Genomic DNA, 22,982 nt, shown 5'->3' with positions numbered 1-22,982 from the left:
GAAGGAGGGGAGTGATGGCAGACACTGATTTATTGATCAATTTAATTGAACCCTTTATCGACCTGCATGACCTGCTTTGGATTTGTCTGCCCTCTAACTCGACTAGTTATTGAACGGCCTCACTGTGTCGAGTGTTTGCTCAGTTAGAACGAGACAAAAACAAAAAACACACAGAGGAGCAGATTTGCCTGTTGATGTGATCGTTATTCAAAGGTGACGACAAAAGTGGGAGGGTGGAGACGGACTGAGTCACACACACACACACACACACATAGAGAATGAGAGAGAGAGAGGGAGGGGATGGGATTAGAGTGAGCACTACTCCCTCTCTTCTCTCCTCTTCACCACTTCTCTACTATGGAAAAAAACATCAGTGTCATTCATTAGTTGCAGCCGCTCAGTTGCAGGCGCTGTCTGTTCCCTTTCTGAATGAGAGCCTGCTCACAGAAAGGGTCTGACATTGTCTTCTCCTGCTGAAGTGTTGTGTGTCTGTGAGTGTGTGCGGTAGTTAGTGTGTGTGTGTGTGTCACATTGAATGACAGAAACAGAGAGAGAAAGAGAGAGAGAGAGGGGGAGAGAGAGAAAGAGGGAGGGAGAGAGAGAGAGAGAGAGAGAGAGAGAGAGATAGAGAGAGAGAGAAAAAGAGGGAGGGAGGGAGGGAGAGAGGCTCACAGAGAAGATCTCGGGGCAACAGATCCGTTTTGCTCGGCTGAAAGACCAAACACAACGGGATGGATTTCTGCACGACGTGAACAAAAGAAAAAGGTGTGTAGCTCTTTTTTTAAAAAACGATTTCACATATGTAGCTGATGCTTCAGACAGCTTTTTATGAAATGAGTTAACAACGGTATTAATCTGATCTGTTAGAGGACAGGGGGGATTCCTGCCGAATGCAAAAAAAAAGCTTAAATAATCAGTCTCCATTCAGATGGCAGAAACTTTATTCAGCGATTTGTCACTGCCTGCAGAGCTGTCGCGAGAAAACAAAGGGAAGACGGGTACAGTAAAAGCAAAGATGAAATAGTAACAAAGGAAGGAGGAGAAAATGTATAAATGCTCCGAGACTTATCAGCAGCTGAGGTGTGCAGTTAACAAGGACAGAGGGGGGGTTATCCATCCGTATACTTAAATTCAGCAACTTTGCAAAGGAGCTGGCTTCAAAAGGTGGCAGTTGAGAAAAAGAGGGAAGGAGTGAGTGATGAGTGATGAGAGACGAAGAGACGAAGAGAGGGGGGGGCATACAAATGTCCCTTTGAGAACAAGAGCAGGTCTGTTTGTGCTTAAGATAAAGTGTGACTAGCCCTGGTCATCATGATGGACACAAGAGCTGAGGGACATGCAATGAAAAGTCACAATTTTCAGAGGGAATTGAGATTTTTTTCATCTAATTTTCTCTGGAAATGATAATGGTGGGATTTTTGCTGAGGTCTGCAGAGAACATGCCTGTTCCCTGAAGTCCTGATAACATGATTTGTAGGCCGGGGGCATGTCTGCAGCACCACACCGCTTCATCCACCATGGTGTGTTGTGACACGTCCAACCTTTATCAAAAGAACTGCAGCTCCTGCGATTTGGATTTTGCACTTGGGCCATATTGCGATTTGAATAATGCACTTGGGCCATATTGCGATTTGAATAATATTCAGATTCATTATTCACCCCCTTCCGAGAACAAGAGTCCAAAACGCGATTCAGTATCGGATTTATTGGCAACTCAGAAATATCAGGAGTAATTAACAGATATCAGAACGAGGTGCAAAAATACACTTCACCACAGGGGTGAGGTGACAAAAACACACACACACACACACACACACACACACACACACACACACACACACACACAATATGAGCTCATTATCTACACTGGCCACTGACCAAAAAAAATGTCCAATACGAACTATTCATAACGATCTCTGGTTTTAACCCCTGTTGCCGCTCTTTCACTAATTTTGGAAATCTTCCCTTTTCATGCATTTAATATCTGAGAGTCAGACGATGATTGAACGGCCGTGTTCTACCCTTGCAGTTGCTTTGAGGGCACTCAGGTGCGCTGTGGGATTTTCCATTCAAATGTAAACGTGATGAATAAAAACAATCAGTTTATTGTTTTGTAAGCTCATTAAGATTCCACCTCTGTTTCCTAACGTTTAATATTCATATTTACACACAGCCAGAGACATCACGTTGAGCCTAAAACTGAAACAAACCAAACTGGGGGAGAAATAGCACAAAAGTGTGTTTCAGGCAGATAGCGAAACATCAGGTACTTTCATCATTCCTGATTATCTCTGACCTCTCTATGGGTTATCTGTGGTATTTAGGCCTGCTGAGGCGATTTGGAATTCATGTGGTTTAGCCTCAGGTCTGTTCTCAGCTGATCTGGCTCAGAATATGAGAAATGGAACATGTTTGAAATTCAGGCTACGCTGTTATCTCCTGGCAATCTGCTGCTTGAACTAAGCATGTGCACGTGTGTGTGTGTGAGACAAATCTTTGGCATTTTTTACATATGCGCATGCATGAGAATTGAATATCACTTGTATATCTGCTACAGGCTCCGCTTGTCTTAGTTTGAGCATGTGGTTTGAATATAGTATGAGAAAGTGCACGCTCACACACACACACACACACACACACACACACACACACACACACACACACACACACACACACACACACACACACACACACACACAAAGAATATGGTCCAAATGCCATGACATTTTGCCACACATGGATCTTCTCCATTATTCATGAAGCGAAGAGCTGTGAACTGAACAGACAACAGAATCTCTCTCTCTCTCTCAGAAGTTTGGGTTTCAGTAAATATTTGCATAAGCTGCATGCACGGACTGTAAAAATTCCCAGTAATTGCCAGGGCTATTTTCTGTCATCAAAAGAGAGCTGAAGGTTTAATTGGAAACTGTAACGAGTTTATGACGGACTATGTTTGGCCCCGAGTGGACAAAGTGTTAATAACAAGTGTTGAAAATAATTAAGCTGTATTCCTTGTGATACATTTTATCAATGGAAACAGAAAATCTTCTATTTTAATGTGTAATAAAACACCATGAGCACTGAATATTCATGTCAATAGGACAAATTAGATAAAACAAACTGGGCAGATTATACACAGCACAGTGAAAAGATTATAAGGAGATGATGAGAAAAAACGAAAGAGGGTGAGGAGCAGATTGAGAAAGTGGAGCAGAGGAAGCGACGCGTCACAAAGTCTCAGGGGGAGTCTGGCTGAACGTGCACAGGATGAGATGAGATTGTCGGAGGAGCGAGTTGCAGAGATCGCGACGCTCAAGAAAGAGTTTGATCGGGACAAAAAGGGGCTTTGAGAGTCGAATGAGCAGAAACAGAAGAAAGCTGCGGAACTCAATTCAGGGGCTGCATCCTTCAAAGGACGCAGTGTACCCAGCCCAAGAAGACCACCTCCCTTGTGGACAGACTGTGAAGGCAGAACCGAAATGAGACGGTCTGGTCTATAGAGGCTTTTGTTCAGAATTACTAAGCTCGTCCCGACCTTACTGCTGTTGCCCATAAAGAGCTGAGGTTGGACACGACAAGAAAGTTTTATAGCCCCTTGTTTTGTTATGTGTAGCCGTTAGCTGTTCAATTGAGTTGAAGCGTAAACATCTTGTTGCTTGCCGGCACCATTACCTCTTTGAAAACCAGTTTGTCACTTAAGAGCAATGAATCCTAGGATAGGTTGGGCCAGGAAGGATCCACCCTTGGAGCCTTTGTTTCTCTGGGATGGAAGGACACACTTGTTGGTCGCATTGGAAGGAGCTTTCTTTAAATGTAGGCTCTGAAGGATGCAGCCCCTGAATGGAGACACAGCTACAGAGAAATTCACTGAAGACAGCCTGGTTTGAAGAATGTGTAGTAGATAACCAAGGCTACAGAGAATGTTTTAAAAGCTGCTGACAGAGGTAAAAATAAGTCATAGATGAGAATGAAAAGCAAGCGCACTTCAGTGAGATCTCATGGAGAAGCTGCAGGCTGTGAGAGTGGAGTCGGGAGGGAACAGGAGAACGAGGAGACTGAAAAGGAAGAACAGCCTCAAACACCTGAACTCTACATGGACCTGACTGGCCACAGAGGAGCAGACACTTTAAGTTGTTAAACAAGAGCAGAGATGTTCAAGTCAAAGGAAAGTAGAATAACTCCAGACTCAGGTGATGCCCAGTCTCAATGAGTGGCTCTTGAAGACCAGTCAGGTCATTACCCTTTACCTCTGAGAGCAGCAGCTACTGCCACCTTCCATTATTCTGCTGCGGCGGTCCGACAGAGCGGCCTTTCATGCTTTCAAAAGGCCTCATCTGCTCAGAGGGCGAGTGGAGGAGCCGCTGAGACCAGGCGAGATTTATTTCCTCTGTCAATTGGACAATGACGGCAAGAACATTGTTTGAATTTAACCTTTTAACTGAAGCAAGCTCAACTTTAAGAGTTTCTGCTGAATGATTCAATGAGCCAGAGAAATAATCGATTTTTAGCCACGCGTTCGCTTAGACAACCAACAGTTATGAGAGGATCATTCACGTACTTTCTATGTACTATGCCTCTACCTTGCATGTTACTGGAGTATTGGGAGACCACCACAGAAGTCAGACCGAATAAATTCTGTAACGTTAAAAACATGGCGACACTGGAGGAGGTTAGCCTATGGTTACTAATATAAAGTATACTATTCATACTTACTATCCTATCAATACAGGAGAATTGCCAAAAAATACCTTTAAACTCTCAGGAATGTTCTTTCTTAAAAGCTATTCTTATTAAAAGTCACAAAGTGTCAAGCTGATAAAACAGCTAAAAGCTAAAAAGCTGAAATTCAGCCAGGCTCTTGTTACAGAAATTTGAGAACAAATGAGATTACAGATTAGCGGGAGAGAGATAAAAAAAAAGAAAAAAAAAAGAGGTGGCACGATTTGTGTTTCCTGCTCTCAGAAAAAGAAATGCTGATAAGAGAACAGAGTCGGGGCAGGAATGAGGGATGAGAAGTGAAGCAGCAGGGAGACAAGGATCAGCTGGATGGATTTAACACCTCAAGGACCAACAGTCAAAAGGACATGTTGGAGAGAAAACTCAAGACCAAGCAAAGTCACAGAAATAAACAGCCTCACAACAGAAGATCACACAAATAACAACTCAACACTATGAAAATCCTCACCTGGCTTCAGTGATATTAAAGTAGAAGTTAGATGGGGATAATGTGGTCAGAGGTGAAACAGGCTCGAAACCTTCAACACGACAAAGAGCAAACACCTTTTTCAAACAAGAGAAAACAACACAGCTCTAATCTCCGGATTCTGATTCAATTCATGCGGCTTAGGGGGGAGAGTGGGTCGGTCCACTAATCGCAAGGTTGTTGGGTCAATTCCTCCAGTCCACATGTTGAAGTCCATGGGAAATACACAAAACACCAAAAAGAAGAAGCCCAAGGTGAATGTCTGAATGTAAACTGTAATGTATTTTTGAATGGTTACCTCTGCAAAGGTGGTTATGTTTTCACCTCTGTCCGTTTTTTTGTTATTAAGTACTTATAGTTTGTTTGTGAACAAGATTACACAGAAACTACTGGATTTATTAACACAAAACCTGGTGGAAGGAAGCGGTAGGGATCAGGGAAGAACCCATTTAAGTTTGGTGCAGATTCACATCAAGCAGCGGATCTAGGACTAGCAAGATAGGGTGGGTTTTTTGACATTTTCACCGATTTCTCTGGGAATCATTCTTGGAACTAGATGAAAACAGTTTAGGAGACTGATACCTATGAGGGTGTGAAATTTGGTTGTTAGAGGTTCGATGATGTAGTTACATTAAATAAATATTAATGTTGGTTATGTGGTTCTCAGGCTTTATCTATTACAATCACCATGTAGGCAACAGTGATGTTTCCTTAAATATAAAATTATGCACATTATAGGCTAAAGTGAAAACACATTCACACTTGAAACATGATAAATCTATATTTTTTGATTTCGTGTGCATGCATTGAGCAAGAAGAATAAGAAACCCGGACCACTTATAAGGGTATTATCATTGTGCCTATTTTTAAAAGTAATTGCTACACATGGACAGTCAGTAGCAGTAATGACAGTTTGAAGCACAGTGTAATGACCACTTTGAGCACAGGCAGGACAGATAGTCCGCCCACTGATTAATCTGTAGTTTGTGTTGATAGCTGCGGGTTAGACAGTGTTAGCAGTCCACACACTGGTCACTCCACCTCCGCCGCCTCACGTCTCATAGCTAGAGACATTATCTCTTCATGCGGAGTCAATTTCAGTAAGTTTTTAAAGAGTTGGACAATTCGCAGTCACATTTTACAAGACTGTCATGACAAGGCTATCGTCTTTAATACACATTTAAAAAACTCAGTTTGTGCACCATGTAAACCTCATAACAAAGAACCACTGCGCATTCTTAACATTCAGTGCAGATTTTTATTGAGAAAAGTTGTAGATGCAAAGATCAATGTCAGGATTTTAAGAATCGATAATGGATTTTTAAAATTTTTTATTGAATCCTTCTCTAGAGAGTGCGAATGTGGCCGTGTTTCTAGGGCAGGGAACTCAGAAAGCAGAAGATTAATGACCTTTAAGACACAAGAATAAAATATTTGGTTAAAAAAAGTCAAGCCATTTATATAATTTTCCTCAATAAAGATGCATCATTTTCCCAATTTGCTCGTGGTGTTCTCTGTATTACCCTGTTCATTATACGTAGGCGAGTGTGTATGTATGTGACCTCTACAGCCTCAGCAGGACGGCGTGGCCTGCCCTCTCAAAGTAGATTAGCTTGAAAAATAACTGAATGCGCCACGTTGCCTGGATACAAAAAGCATCATTAAGCACAATTATCAGCCACTTCTGCGCACAATGAACGAGCTTCATCACAGATTTCAAAACAACAAATCATTACCGTCAGCAACCTGCACGGAGCAGAAAAGATGAGGGAGAGACAAGGGGGGGATGGAGGAGCGGAGGCAGATAGAGGTGGAGACATGTAGAGCGTGTGAGGAGGTGGGGGAGTAAAATTCAGGTTGGGTTTCACAATAAAAATGAAAGATAGACCTTTTTTAACATCTGCATTTAAACTCTCATAGAAATTGTTGTTAAAAATACCAAAACCAGATTATCAAAACATTTCAGGGATGAAATTTGATGAGGGGGGGTAAGGGCGACATGCAGTATCAATACATCCATTTAAAAAAATTGGAGGAGAGAAAGAGACAAGAGAGCTTTTCATTGGTCTGCGAGGAGCATCATGGGAGTATTTGATAAAGAAAACACAGTTGGGGGAAGAGAGCATGCCACAACAGAAGAAGAGTGCGGCCATCATTCATCGCTCCTCATTAGGCTGTGTATCTCCCTGAAGGTAAAGCAGGCTGCAAATTAAACAGAGAGCAAAGATCTTGTCGACTTCACCATCCAGACAAACAGGGAGGAGGAGGAGGAGGAGGAGGGAAAAAGAGAATAAAAGAGAGGGAATAAATGGAGATGAAGAAAACGAGTTAGGGGACAAGAGCGGCTGGCTTAAACTTCAAAAGCCATTTTACACAATGGCAGATTAAGAAAAGTTTTGGAGCAGCACTGACAAGTCAGACTCTGAATGAAACACTGGTGCAACACAAACATAACTGTTACAGGGTTTGTGCAGGTTTAAATATGTTCAATTTAAGACTTCTTAGGACCATAATAAACGAAATTTGAGATTTATGTCCGGTACAAACATATGAAGAAATATCAGAGTTTGGTTTTTGAACATAATATGAAGTATACTTGTAGAGAATAACCCTCAATATGCTCATAAATCTCACAAAAGACTAAATCAGCTGCTTGTTATTGTATCGCTCACAAATTGCTCATAATAAATATGATCTTGAATAAATCATTAATAGGTGAAAAGTAACTTTAAAGAAAATAAAAGGGAAAATCTTGTTTCCTTTTTATTTTAAAATATTATGTTTTACAATTACAGGTCACTCAAAACTTTTGATTCCCGTTCTTTGCCCTTCAGTTGTTCATGTTTTGAATAATTAACTACGCCGAATTACCTACTTGCTATTACTGTTTGCTACATACATCAAACATACTGATAACTTTTAATGAATCGCTGTGATACTGAAGAAAACCTACAAATGATTCTCGATCAGGTTCTGGAATTAGAAGATGCGTGTTTCCTCTACACTTTCCAAGCGGGTGATGGAGGTTTATTTGCGCACTTCCTCATCATCGGACCATATAAGTCACGGTGAATCAAAAAATGTGTGTGTCGTGTATTTCCGTTCAGATTGGACTCAGTTAAACTCCGACATTTAGCGCTAAATGTTTTGAAGCTGCCTACCTTGAAGCTGATGCGTCACTTCCGCTGCTGCAGCTGCTGCCACTGATGACGTGGACAATGAGACACATAAGAAGAACCACTTGAGGACACCTGCAGGTTTCTGTCCCCTTTCACCTCCTGCAGTGTTTTACACAGTGTTTCTCCCTCTTCATACAAAGTCTATGGTTTCTACCCAATCGGACTGTTCACAGGAGGAACTGTTGCAACAACATTAATCATATTTACGTCCAATATAAGGAAACATAGCTCATTATCCAATGTGACATCATCTCTGTGAGAGCACAGACACACAAACACTTCAGTGTCAGTGCCATAAAACATAGTAGAGAAATGTCGGTCGTTTAAAATGCTTTTAATGTTTTCTAAATCTTAAATTCACGCTGTATCGCGTGTTTTACAAGAAATAGTCTGGTTAAGTCCTTAAGAGCCCCACATGCAGTTATTATGGATGTTTTCACCCCTGTCCATTTGTTTGTAGGTTATTTTCTTAGTAATTATTAGTATTATAGTAAGATTACACATGGAAATTTACAGATTTACATTAATCTAGGTGGAAGGATACAGCTGTATATGCCGTGGAGTTTTCATTTTCATTTTCACAGATTTTCCAGGGAATCGTTCATGGACTTTCGAGGACTGATATTTATGAGTGAGGGAAATTTGGTGCGCACTGAACCAAAGGAGACTGTTGGGCATTGGCAGAGGTATAAACTCCACTAGGTGCCATTCTAGTTTGTTGATTGGTTTGTGCGTTTGTTTGATTGCAAGCTCACATAAAAACCACTGAATGGATTTCCACAACTTGGAATTTTCCCAGTTTCCCAGGGAACAACTCATGGATCTTGATTAAACAGGGGGTGTTGGGCCTGCTCTGTTTACTCAAGTCCTATATGAATATAACGTGTGGCCAGGCACACATGTGCTTTGGGAAATTAATAACCATGAAGTGGAGAGGAAGAAGCTGGCAGATAAGAGAGATGTGTGTGTGTGTGTGTGTGTGTGTGTGTGTGTGTGTGTGTGTGTGTGTGTGTGTGTGTGTGTGTGTGTGTGTGTGTGTGCGTGTGTGTGTGTGTGTGTGTGTGTGTGTGACCTCTTGCTTTCATTCTGGTCATGGTCAATTATTCCTGCCTTTGAAGTGTCTGTCTCCGCTGTCATAGATCAAGTGAAGACACGAGGCCCTAACCTAAATAACAGAGGAGCCTCGCTCTCCCTCTCCTCCTGTCTGTCTGTCTGTCTCTCTCTCTCTCTCTCTCTCTCTCTCTCTCTCTCTCTCTCTCTCTCACACACACACACACACACACACACACACTTCTCTCATCCTCAACACTCAGACTCATCAGCTCCTATCTGGGTTCTGCAGTCATTTGCACTGGAGCGTTATTAGCAGTATTAGCGTGCGGCGGAGGAGGGGTTGGCTCTCAGCCGTCTTTGTGAAAGCTGATTATGAGGAGTTTAATTTCATCAGATAAGGAAGCTCTCTTATGAGCAGACCCAGCTCCAGGCGCCAAAGGCCTGGCGGGCAGTCGATGAGGCAAGTACTCCCCCTGCTGTTACTGCTCATACAGGACGGTCAAGTGTCGGGCCCTCAATCAAACAAGCTCCTCGACTTATCAAATACACTACAGCCATGGAAAAATCATTTTGGATGACCACAACTATTCCATTGGATCTTTTGTAATCAGAAATTAATTTGTATGCATTATACTTAGTGATCAATTGACAATTCTGATCCCAGTACATCCAAGAATCTTTATTTTTATTGCAGAAATACCTTTAGGAACATTTACTGATATTATATGATGAAGATTATTTCATACAGATTGAATAAATTATTACATAACCCAACATATTGATTGTGCTGAGAGATTTTTCTCTGCAGCAAATATCTTTTGGATAAATAGATAGATAGATAGATAGATAGATAGATAGATAGATAGATAGATAGATAGATAGATGTACTTTATGTATCTTAAACTGGGAAATAAGGTATCAGCCACATAACAGAATAAGCAAGATGTAGATATAAGGATTATAAGGACAAAACAATTAAAGATATAAAATTTTTTAGTATAATCTCCTCTGCTTTATTACGTAGTGTTTTCAAATATTTATTTTACTGCTAAATGACAGATGGGAACGTTTTTACCATTTGGGGCGATGAAATAAAAGATTTGTGTTCAATAACAGTTGAGTATTTTTCAGTCAATCAGCTTCTTCTTAATTTTCCTGAACTTCCCATCTGGTGCTTGAAGAGGGCTTTAGATGAAATTGTTAGTATTTGCAATTATTATTTGATTTCTGAATCACGGCCTCTTGTAGTAAATTGCTGGTATTAAATCAGAATTGCAAAGTGCTCTCTGTGTCCCTTATCCTTCCTCATCCTGCCTCTCAGCCAAGGCCGTTTGGAGGTTGTCTGGGGATGTAGTTAAAAGCTCCTGTGTCAGCAAGCGGCCGCCCTGCTGAAGTGTACTGGAGGGAGAAGCTAAATCCCTGGAAACATAAAAAAGAAAACTTCTCCTATAAGGTCTTTTAAATAATTAAAGTTGAAGTTCAATGTGTTTCACAATAAAGTTCACACTCTTTTTTGTTTCAGCCAGGATGTCTGGGATGGACGTCCCACTGGTGGACCACAATGACACTGGAGTCTCCCCAATAGACAACGGGACCTTCCTGCGTTTCTCTCCAACCTCTGTCTCCACGTCGGCCGCCGCCTCGTCCCCGGGACGTCCGGGCAACGTGTACGTGTACGTGTGGCTCTTCCTCGGCCTGCTGGTGTTCCTGCTCACGCTGCTCATCATCTCCCTCCACCGGCTGAAGAACATCATCTCCTCCTCCTCCTCGGTGCCCGACTGCAGCAGCGAAGGGGGGAGCTCCTTCACCAACATGGAGATACTTGTAGCATCTCGTCCAGAGGTCCACCATCTCCTCACTGTCCACCTGAGGGAGGGAGATATGGGGGAGGACATATGGGCGTGTAGGTCCATGTGCATGTGTGCTCAGACATGCAGCATGCACACACATGAAGGGTCTAGCTCCTCACTCTTCTCTGTGACACAACAAACACAAACTTTACCTCCATGCATGCATATTCTCTCCTCCTGAGTGGTCCGCAGTGAGTCCACCAAGGTGTGAGCGGGACTGAGCCTATTTCACGGACGGTGAGACAAAGCTGAAAATTGCCTTCCTCTGCAGGAAAAAAGAGGAACTATATCTTTCCTAATCCATTTTTGCAAAAGTAATTTCTTGTACTGTCCCTGTCATATTTACGATAGAACAAATGAAGTGATCTTTTGTACAGCTTGTCTCATAATGCCAGTCGACTCCACTGCAATAAATCGCATTAAAATACCACTTTGTACAGACGTGCATGATTTTGCCTCAATAAGAGATGCTGTAACTCATCTTACTTGTACCAAGCAAAAGATATATATCTTGAAAAAGAGTGTACATGCCACATTGGTTCATGATTCACCAGGTTGGTTGAGAAGATGTTGCACAAAAGGAGACGGACGACCGCGGTGAAGGGTGAGAGAGAATGAAGTTGTCGAGTATTGACGGGCAACGGCAGCCTCCGACTGCAGCTGCAGACAGACCGGGTCAAAAGTGTCAGAACTACAAGATTAAATTCGGCTCCTGAAAAGACAGGTCTACCGCGGAACGGATTACCCTCTCCTGCCTGTCAGCTCATGTGGCATCTGATCGCAGTCTCCATAGTGACTGAGCATGAGAGCTCCATGCAGCTGTCAGCCATGTGTGGTAGTCCAGGCTTAACGCTACAGTGATGGTTGTTCCTGCTCAAAATACATTATTTTAAAAAGAAATACTGTGAGATATTGTTTTTTTTGACATGGTAAAAACTACTATTCACATTCAGATGAAATCATTGGAAAAAAGGTTCATTCATCTTTGTCACAGAAGTTTAAAAACAATCAGAAAACAGAGGGGTTTATTTCAGACGTCCTTAATCGGTGAAAACAAACATGTGACCAATGACAAGTCAAGTCATCAAATTCTTTGCATATTTTATTTTTCTTATCATCATTTTTTTTTTTTTTCAACTCACACATGTCATATTTTACATCTTTGCAATAAAACATGAATACAATAGTTTTTAGGGTTTCATAGATCCAAAAATATTTAACCTTTTTTTTTGGATACGTAAATTGAACCTGTCGATAGAGTATGTGCATGTGCGCATTTGATCAAGATGGCTTCACACATACAGTACGTCCCACACGTCATCCCGGCGCCTGCCTCCTCCCCCCCGCCTCTATCAGCTACAGAATCATGATATTGCTTACAACTGTGAGGTTGTAAAACTTAATAACCACACATGAGCTCAACGTTTTAAATACAAACATCAATGCACAAATAATCCCGCAGGGGAAAAAAGAAAAATGGACCTAAACAAAATGGCAGCCGACCAGAAAGAACCAAGCTAATAAATAATGATATGTGATTGGTGCAAAGTGCAAATACAAAACAAACTTTTACATTGATTTGATTCTCTTATCTTTTTTTTTTTTAAATAATCAACAAATGTGGGTAAGTGAAGGTTTCCGTTGCGGCTTCAGTCTTGTTCAGCTGATTAGGTCTCCCACCGAGCCTGAACCAAGACTATATGTACATATTTGACAAAACAATCACCAAATATACAAAGGAAATCATGTCAGTCTCGTGGTCGTCATCCGTGGTGGCACTGGCAAGACCGCCTCATCGTTACTATCTCCGGCAAAACAATCACCATCCTTGACACTGTCGCCATTACCATCAGTCTTGTCAACATTATAATAATTATTACACAATATTTTACATACAGCAAGTCATTAATAAATTAAAGGTGATAAGCGCAGTTTGTGTAGTGAAAGAACTAGTGTGGACTCTGAAGGAAGCAGAGTCGTATTTACAGAAACGTCAGACTTAACCCTGCTGTGGGTAAAAAGAAAAGAATAATGAAATTAGAAAATGAAATAAAAACCTGGTAAAAATCAATAAGAGAAAATAAAAATAAAAATCGAACCCCCCCCCCCCAGGCCATTTTTCACGGGTGAATTTAAGATCAAGCCAATAGCACCGCTTTTTGGAACAGTGGGTGGGGCTGGTTCACGTTTCTAATCTGCTCAGACCCAGTGAAGGAGTCTTAAATTCAGAGTCTTCCTCCGCTCAAATGAAAAGGACAGAACAAAATGTGAAAGCAAGGAGAAGAAAAGAGAGAGAAAAACTTAGGTTCATAGTCTGTGAAGCATTAAGCGTACCTGGAGCAGCAGCTGCACCGGTCCTGCGAGTGGCTCGGGTACGATCGACCTCTACAGCGTCTGCTTGACTTGCTCTCTCTCCCCATTCTGCAGTCTTGTCTAGTTTATTAGCAGGTTTTGGTGTGTATCTTCGAAGGGGAGGGGAGGGGGGGGTATTATGTGTCTGTGGTTACACACGTGTGTGTATTTTCACGCGTGCACGGGAGGAAGTTTTTTTTCCAGCAAGCTTCTCAACAGAATAGAGCCTAAGGTCCGGTACTTGTTTTTTTCTCTTCCTCTCAGTGCCTGTCGTTTCCTCGTGTCGCAGATACACAGAAGAATGCATCGTCTCCTTTATTCGTCTCTCGTCCTTCTCTCCTTTCCTCTTCCTCAAACCGTCCGACCTCAGTACCTGTTCTGGTGTTCGTAGTGCCAGCGGTTGAAGTCTATGTTAAACGCCACAATGCTGCCGGACGCCATGCCAGTGATTAGGGTCCTGAGAGAAGGGCAAACAGAAAGTCACATATTTAAAACAAACCATAGAAATTGTCTGTAAAATAACAAAATCAATCTGTTTATTTATTATTCGTTTCCGGGCCTGGGACATAATCTGAGCTTTGATTCAAATAACTGCCTCATTTCTGATAATTCAGTATTCTCCCTCGGAGGTGACCCCGTTTTCCCCAACAACAGCAGTGCTTTTAGAAAACACTGCCCTGAATTTGTCTGAACTGTCACACTGTCTGCATCTGCTTCTGACTGACACAACACCCCGTCTGTTTCACCTCTGGTCATGTGAGAGGTCCATGGCGCGGATGCCGGCATCACAGCCTGGGTAGATGTAAAGCTGTTTGAAGTCGCACGCCTGCCACACTTCCACAACCCCGTTATCACCTCCTGTGACCAGGTTCTGTCCGTCGCTGCTCAACAGGATGGCCTGGAAGAGATGGAGAGGAGAAAGAGGTTAAAAGAGGCTCAAAGGCTCCAGAAACTACTATAAATAAGGATATTATCCATACACGCTGCATTATTCTGATATTATATCATGTTGACGTAAACCGTATCAACTCTGACAGCCTCACCCGTGTGGAGTCGTTGACCTCCATTTGTGCCAGCAGTTTTCCATTTATGCTGAAGTTGCAGAAGCGGCCTCTCTCGTAGTTGATGATGCAGTGGCCTTCGCTGGACACTGAGATGAGGCGGGGCCGCTGACACAGCTCTGGCCCCTCCAGGGCCCTCAGCAGGTCCCCTGTGATGGTGTGGACCAGGCACGGGCCCTCTGAGGACGCAGCAAGACCAAAGCAAGTTAGTGGTTTTGTCGTATACAATTAATTCAGAAAACAGAATCTGGGGAAAGCGTGGAGAATCTCCTTTTTTTATTTAATATAGTCAATCATAAATGCCTTGAGCAAAGGGCTTTCAAGTCTTGGCAGAGCAGAATAAGAGATATTCATTGATTTATTGATGTTTAAAATTCACGTTACATAAATATAAAAAAAACTATAAAGTGCCCATATTATGCTTTTGTGGTTTTTCCTTTTCCTTTAGTGTGTTTTTTGTGCATAAAAAAAGTCAAAGAGACCGCCTACTATACTTAACACATTGTTTAAATTATTTTTCACCTTGATAAAGTGTGGATGTCAAAAAACTAAATGTAGCGTGCCAATCAGAGAACACTGGACTGTTTGGGAGGCGGGCCAAGAATTAAAACTTCATAGTTTTGCTTCATAGGTCGAAGGGTAAAGCAGGCGATGCAGCCATATAGGATCAGTCTATTGTAGTGACACCCAAATTAAAATCACTCACCTGTAAATGACACAAATATGGGCCCTTTCAATCTAAATGTAAAATCCTCTCTTTTGCACAGACAGATTTATGAAAAGACACAAACCTTTAGCTCCACTGATGACCAACCCCAGCTCCGCACAGACAGAGACGCACACCACCTCGTGGTCGTGTCCCGTCAGTACCGCCCTGGGAGCAGGATAGTCACCTGAAGGAGAAAACACACATCACCACAAAACTCGGGTTAGAAGAGCCTCACTCCTGTAAAGCTGTTTATTGAAGTAATCTCTTCGCAGCATCATATTCACGCACACAGGAACATTCACACCACGCTGCCACTCACTGTTATTGGGGTTGTCGCCTATTATGTGGTGTCGTCCACTCCAGTACCACAGAAGAAGAGTGGCGTCTCTGGAGCCGGACACGATGTAGCAGTCTCCTCCGATGTAGGACTCTGACCTCGCCAGACACGTCACCACATCCCAGTGGCCAAAAACGATCTGGGTCAGCTTTCCTGTGGAGAGGAAGGAGGAGGACGGTGAGTCTGTGTGTGTGTGTGTGGACGCATTCTTTATAAATCCATTTTTTTTATTCTCTGGGATATAAATGCACTTCAAGATGAGGGTAAGTGAACAGTGGGTCACTAGTTTAAATCTCTGGACTAATAAATACAGCGATGGATATTTTAAGACCTCTCCAAATCTCCTGTGGTTTATTAAATTGAAATAAAAATACAAATGCAAATACAAAGTCTGCATGATCCACATCTAAAGTGGAACCTCTGACAGAATCCACAAATCAAGACAGCTACTCAACAATAACAAAACACAAAAACGTACCTGTTTCAGTGGAGTAAACCCGGAAGCTCTTGTCCCAGAAGCCGCACACCAGGATGTAGCGGTTGTCGGCGGTAACCACAAAACAGTGTGTGTTGATTTGGATGCTCTGGTCGACCAGGTCAGTGATCTGCCGCTTGTTCACGCCTGAGTTGTTTGCTGCGGGGGGGAACGGAGACGCTAATGAGGGCAAATGGAGGCAATAATGTTCTGGAACGTTTGCAGGAGGCTCAACACTCAGAGGTCAGCCTTTGAAATGTATTATGTAATATATTGACTTCAGTCCCGCTGGTGACCTGCCTGCCCTCATTATCTTCTCACAGCAAAATGTGTCCTTGATAATATCCTGACTGGAAGCTGGTAATGCTGCAGATATTATCCTTTAAGAAGCTTTTAGTTTAGGAGCTAAAAACTTAACACCAGTAAAACCTGCATGTGCACTGACCTATGAGAGGGTCCATCTCGATGGGGAGATGATGAGCCTGTTCCAGGGAGTAACCTGGAGCTCCTCGAAGGCCTGAAGGGATCGAAACATTACATAAATACTCACATGTACATATATTGTCCCACAATATAATAGTACGAATAATTATCAAACTAGAGAGGCTAAGAATCTTCAATTTTCCATTAAATATTGTGGAGTAACTTTGTGGAATGAACACATTTACTTATTGGATTCCTCTGTTTCATTGTATTCATCTGTATTTATAGCCAATATTCTTCCCTTTATCTATTTTCAAACCCATTTTCTCTTTTACACTAATACATAACTCTCATTTTCTCTGTTTTGTATTTTGTTACATTTGGGTGTGGTATATATTTTAACATTTCATACATGTCATTTGTAACATGTTGTTTGAACTAAACTAAACTAAACTAAACTAAACTAAACTAAACTAAACTAAACTAAACTACATCCTCTCACACAACAAGTGTTCTCTGATGAAAGATCCAAGGCGGAAAAAGATAAATCCCTAATGTGGCAATCAACAAGAAAACCCATTTAAACTGCGTCATGACCCTCAATAATCACTTTAGCATAGTTAATTGCACCTAGCCTGCTGCGCTAATGAGTCAATTACCTGGGTTAATTTAGACTTTAATTAAAAATATTTCCATGTCAACATACAGGATGTGGATTAAATCAGACTAACAACTAATAAAACATTATCAAATACAAAAAAAAAAACTATGGGCTCAATGACTAACAGTGACATGAACTAACATGTCACTCATATTATACACGTGACAGGCTTCCATGAGCTGGTATTAATTGTATGTCAGATACAAATCCCACAGTTTGTACCTTTAATTAGAATTTTAAAGGTCCAACAAATCATCTAAAAAAATATTATGATTCTAAAAAGACAAAAGCAGCAAATGTTCATGCTTTAAACAAAGGAACCAGCAGGTCGTAGATACATGACTTTAAAAGCAAACTGGTTATTAAAATGTCTGTGGTTGTTTGAACTATCGATTGTCCGAACGCTCGCTCCAGCCTCATTATGAACTCTGTATGTTTCTGGATCATCAAACATCAATATCTCACATTATCTCTTCAATAGATTAAACCACTGGTGCAAATTAAAACCATGTAATAACAAAGCTGTATATTGATCAGATAATGTCATGTCCTGCTCCAATCTTTAAAGTGGCCTCATGGTACTGGTATGATCGAGCTCTAAAAAAACAAGATCTTGGGATTTTAGTTTAATTGCAGTCCAATCAATGTTGTATCCTTTGTATTTCCATGGAAACCAACATCCTTCCTCTCAACACGAGCACTCACCAACTGTGTTGTGCCAGCGGTTGACTGCGAACAGCCGGCTACACGTGACGGTGACAGCCGCCGGTATGCTGAGGTGGGGGAGCGTGTTGGCGGCGACGTGCGTGACGGGGGAGTTGGAGGGGAACTTGAGCACCATGATGACGTCCTGCTGCATCTGATCCTTAAACATCAGAGGGCTCTGGGGAAGGAAACACTGGTGAGACAGACAGAGAGAAAGAGAGAGGGACAGAGAGGAGGGCAGAGCGAGGAGGGAGGGAAGGTCGGGGAGGAGAGGAGGGGGTGGGGGGGGGATGGCGACGGAGGCAGAGGGAGAGACAGAACGGATGGGTCAGAGGGAGGGGAAGGGAGAAGGTATATTAGTGGGAGCGCAGGGTCAGAGCAGGTTCACACACAGAGGGTGGCTCTGGGCCCAGGAGGGGAGATGGAGGCTCTGGTTGGTCTGGGTTCAGGACGGACAGGTTTGGGTTGACATGGATGTGGCTCTGATGTGGAGACACTGAGGCCTCGTGCTGCTGAGGGGAGCAGGGGGGACGGACAGGCCAACACCGGGGTGGGACTCGCTTTGACAAAACACCATTACATACACGTGTGTGATGTAATGTCACAAATCCATTCAGCTTGGCTCCTCACACCATAACTTATATTAAAGCAACACTATGCAACTTTTTTACCTTAAAACTTGAAACTGATGTTTCACTGATTTTGAAAGGGGAGAATGGAGCCGATTTCATTCCCACTCCTCACCCTGAACGTCTGTTCTATGTAACTTTGGTGAGTGGGTACGAGCTCCTGTGAGAAGTGAGGAACTGACTGAGAGTCGCAGCTTCAATTGTCAGAATCAGGTTCAGCAAGTTCAAGATTAAAGCTGAAGTGTAAATCAGTTAAAAAGATTCAGAAGTCATTCAAAAAGCAGCGTTTATCTCCAATATTCAGCCAGAAAATTTGAAGAATTCTAAACAGGAACTATTTCAGGAAGCCGTGGATCATGGGTAATATCCACTAGACTTTGTTTTCTGTCTACATGAAAACTGCTAAATTGCTCGCACACTGAGCCCAACAGGACAAATCGCCACATGTGGCTGCAGAGGGCGCTGTTGCTCAGTCAAAGTTACACAGTGTTGCTAAAATATGAAATTTCAATAATAACATTTCAATAAAACGCTGACAAAAGTGTGTCTCCGATTTTGAAACTCAAAACTGACGTCCAATTTGCTCAGGAAGTGGAGGATTTCTCACCAGGTGCATGGCGGAGGAGCGAGGTGGGTGTGGCTCTATCAGCAGCTGCGAGGGGACCTGACCACAGAGCTGAATCTGCATCTCAATAACCTGCAGTCAGAGAGAGAGAGATGATGTTAACGTGGGAGCAGAGGAGGAAGGTTACACACTTTAGAGAAACATTGAAACAAACTTTGAAAGACACATGTCTCCCTTGATTTGATTAACTTTATTTTCCCTAAATATGCATGTTTGTCTGTTGTGCGTCCTTCCTGAGCAACATGCAGCGATGAAGAGAGACTATCTAATCATCGTTTATTTCTAAACATTATATCAATCTGACGCGACTACTGTGAGAAATCCTCAAACTGTTGTGGCAGATGTGTTTGAAACCAACCTCGCGTTGCGGAGCGTCTAAATTGTCCAGGGTGACCGATCCCTCGTAGGACAGGAAGTCGAACACGTTGAGGGCTCGGACCGCCTCCGGCCCCCGCTGCTTGTAGCCAACTATTAGATCGATCCACTGGTGAAGCTGGCACGACACAAACTCGCTCTCCAGCGCCTGGTGACATGCAGCGGAGAGAGAGAGGGAGAAATATGTATTTAGATTTAGATTTAAAATGCATTTTTCATATTCTAGACGAGTCTGCGAGTGCATCTCTCACCATCCGGTTAATGCGGACAAAGTCTTCAGGTTTCTTGGCCCAGGCGGGAAGCTCCACGTCACACACGGGGACGCCGTCTTCACGCATCCCCAGCTCGTACTCATTGCTGTTGACAAACAACTCGGGCAAATAGTAGAACTCTGGGATCAGCTCCTGAAGGACACAGCAGAGTCACATTGTTAATTTCAACACAATCATCACTTGATGTTAAAAAAAAACAACCTGTGACCATGTTTTATCAGCTGTTTTCACCATCATCTCTCCGGCGCCACTTCAGTATGTTGTTCCTTCTCATCATGAATAGTTACCTTGACGTCAGCCGTGTCCCTCTGGCAGTTCCTCCACGAATGGCCGATGCCGGAGAACGCTCTATCTGGATGGTCGAACTTGTCGTCGTTGGCGTTGAGGAAAAACGTGCTGAAGGGCTCCTACAGGCGGAAGAATGGAGAAATAAATGTGAAAAGAAACCTTCTGTCTGGTGTGTGTTCAAATCGCTGCTGGAGTTTAGAGCTTCTTAGTGTCTTAAGCAGCTACTCACTATTCTGAGCATCCACATCAGTGTTGAGTGAGCGGTGGAGTACAGGGTGGTGTAGTGGTGAGGAGACGTGCTGTCGTCGTCCCACGTCTCGTAGCGCTCGGCGTAAAAGGCTGCCCGCTTGGGATTCAGGGCACCGATTGGCTGGAAGACACCAGGGAGAAATACAGGAAGTCAACGAATATAAAGAAAATATATATTAAGTTTTCTTCTATTCAAACTAACAAACTCAAGTCCATTTCTATCCTCTCATAATATCATCTTAGTAGCACATATACAGTTCAGCGTTGTGGGTCTGGGGGCTCGTACCTTGGAGAGGTCTCTGAAGTTTCCAGGTAGAGTGAGATCGAGCTCTTCTGAATCATAGTTGGTCAAGACCCAGGGGAAGATGGGATACTGGTTCAGATCATTGTAGGTTCTCCCTGCAGGGACAAGAGACGCGCGAGAGAGGAAAAACAAAGTGGATGAATTCATATTATTAACTAAATAACTATTACATTTAAGGTGTCTCATGAGATGGCCCCGTAGAGCAGAGTGTGAATATGGATGAGGCAATCTGCATATCATCTTCCTTATTCATACAACTTAGACTGTTTTACATGTAGATCATTTTATTCTAGTTTATGTATTCAGTTATTTGTTAACTTTTGTTTTCATTTTCGTATTTTATATATTTTTACTTACTGCTCTTCAAGCATTTTTTATTTTCATTTTATCCGTTCACATATCTTTTAACATTTTATAATCTTGTTTTATATTATTTTATCCTGTTTTACTTGCTTTTGCTGTTTCCTGTTTTCAACTTTATGAGATTTATGATAGAGTTTCTGTTGAGGTGAGGGTATTGTTTTTATACCATTTATTCTGTAAAGCCCTTTGTGTTACATTGTTTGTATTTAAAACACTATACAAATAAAGTCTGATTGGTTGATTTATTGATTGATATTGAAACATTGCTCTGAGTTTGAGATTATTAGATTCATATGAACAATATATGTGCTCAAGTAAACATCATTCCTGCTCATTTTCAGGCTTCAAAACCTCCACACGTTATAATTCGGGCTCATGCTCACACATTTAATTAGTGAGGCGAACGTCTGAGCAAAGATTCAGAGTCAGACTGGAATGAAAATGAAGAAGGTTGTAGGTTAGTGCGATAGAAGACGATCCAACAGAGAAAGACATAAAAGCACAAGCTGTTGACAAACGGCTCCATGCCAGCATATTCTAGGGCTTTTATACACTTAGGGGGCCATTTATCTAGATGAGTACAGTATTAGAAACTTACACGATACTATATACGAGTCTATATTGTAAAATACGGTTTCACTGAGATCTATTTTCTATAATGTACAGTATATGTATCTTTAAATAAATTCCAGTACTTTAAAAGACGTAAAATAGCAATTGCTGAGGAAATTATTTTTAATTCTTTGCTTTTAGTACTTTGTACATCAGCCATCGTGGTCACTTTTAGTTTTGTATTTTTGTATTTGCAGGTCACACTGGGGACAAACAGCAGCTGCACTTGAACTGTAACTGACACAGGTTTTATCTTTGGTCTCAGAAAAGGAACGACCTCATCAGACAGAGCTGTGTGTTTCACTTCTTCATAAATTATTCAAACGCTTAGACTCTCAATAACAGACTTGGCAGAATGAGAGCTCATTAAAAAATGACTGAAAGTGGACTTTACCTGCAATAGTGTTGAGGAACATGAGGTACTCAAAGTTGGAGATCTCTCTCCTCTGCCAGCGCTGAGTCATGTTGGACGACTTGAAGAGCTGACGAGGGGTTGCTAAGGAAATCCGCCTGAGACACACACACACACACACACACACACACACACACACACACACACACACACACACACACACACACACACACACACACATTAATGAGCCACTCTTGTTGTATGTTATTCAAATCATAAAACCGACAGTGGTGGCCCAGCTGACAGCTCCTGGCACCTACCTGGCCTGAGGGAGCCCGTAACTCGTTCCGACCCCGACCCGTGGGAGACTGTAAACCACCCGTTTGACTGTGGACTGGTCGGGGAAGTTAAACATCACAGACGCTGGAGAGAGGAAGAGACAACATCCTGTCAACAAGCTGAAAACAAATGTCTCACCTTATACTGGGACATTATATTTAAGTGGCTTGAGTACAGGGAACAACACTGTTCTTCTTTCTAAACAACATTTTACAAAAAAACTAAAATGAAAAGAAAGATTGGAACGACAACAATGAGAAAACACACTTACATAATTGATCTATACTCCTGAACCTAGATATTCTATCATGTTTTAATTCAATGGTTTAAATATATTTCTAAATTCTTCACAAACCACTGTCCTCTCTTAGCTGGAATCATCTGCATCTTATTAATACTGATGCCCCAATTATTTCAAGTTGAGCTTTTGGTTTATTATCAAAAAGGTTGTTATCAATTACCAAAATTGTTTCTGGGCTCCTCAATTAATAATCAAGGCAAATACATTTTGCACTTGATAGATGTACTGCTTCCAGAAAACAGTTTTGGTGCTTTACTTTATTTTA

At 42.1% G+C, this 22,982-nt stretch overlaps 2 protein-coding genes across 2 annotated transcripts in view; one reads left to right on the top strand and one right to left on the bottom strand.

The window, feature by feature from the left end:
* Nucleotides 1-601: 601 nt before the first annotated feature.
* Nucleotides 602-11,305, top strand: LOC117773968 (serine-rich and transmembrane domain-containing protein 1). The gene is given in 3 exon segments (XM_034605923.1): nucleotides 602-765; nucleotides 10,958-11,271; nucleotides 11,273-11,305. Coding segments are annotated over 2 exon segments (342 nt in total). The 5' UTR covers nucleotides 602-765; nucleotides 10,958-10,962.
* Nucleotides 11,306-12,374: 1,069 nt separating this feature from the next.
* The window catches only part of nbeaa (neurobeachin a), a 92,961-nt gene continuing 82,353 nt past the window's right edge, over nucleotides 12,375-22,982 (bottom strand). Inside the window, 16 exon segments of the mRNA XM_034605922.1 lie at nucleotides 12,375-14,094; nucleotides 14,384-14,535; nucleotides 14,681-14,877; nucleotides 15,490-15,591; nucleotides 15,727-15,897; nucleotides 16,223-16,378; nucleotides 16,665-16,736; nucleotides 18,009-18,201; nucleotides 19,245-19,334; nucleotides 19,621-19,785; nucleotides 19,889-20,041; nucleotides 20,197-20,316; nucleotides 20,427-20,567; nucleotides 20,733-20,845; nucleotides 22,120-22,235; nucleotides 22,398-22,500. Of these exon segments, the coding sequence (XP_034461813.1) occupies nucleotides 14,004-14,094; nucleotides 14,384-14,535; nucleotides 14,681-14,877; nucleotides 15,490-15,591; nucleotides 15,727-15,897; nucleotides 16,223-16,378; nucleotides 16,665-16,736; nucleotides 18,009-18,201; nucleotides 19,245-19,334; nucleotides 19,621-19,785; nucleotides 19,889-20,041; nucleotides 20,197-20,316; nucleotides 20,427-20,567; nucleotides 20,733-20,845; nucleotides 22,120-22,235; nucleotides 22,398-22,500 (2,135 nt within the window). The 3' untranslated portion in view covers nucleotides 12,375-14,003.

This window comes from Hippoglossus hippoglossus, chromosome 14 (genome assembly GCF_009819705.1).
Source record: "Hippoglossus hippoglossus isolate fHipHip1 chromosome 14, fHipHip1.pri, whole genome shotgun sequence".
Classification (NCBI taxonomy): Eukaryota; Metazoa; Chordata; class Actinopteri; order Pleuronectiformes; family Pleuronectidae; genus Hippoglossus; species Hippoglossus hippoglossus.
This window is presented reverse-complemented; position numbering and strand designations above follow the sequence as displayed.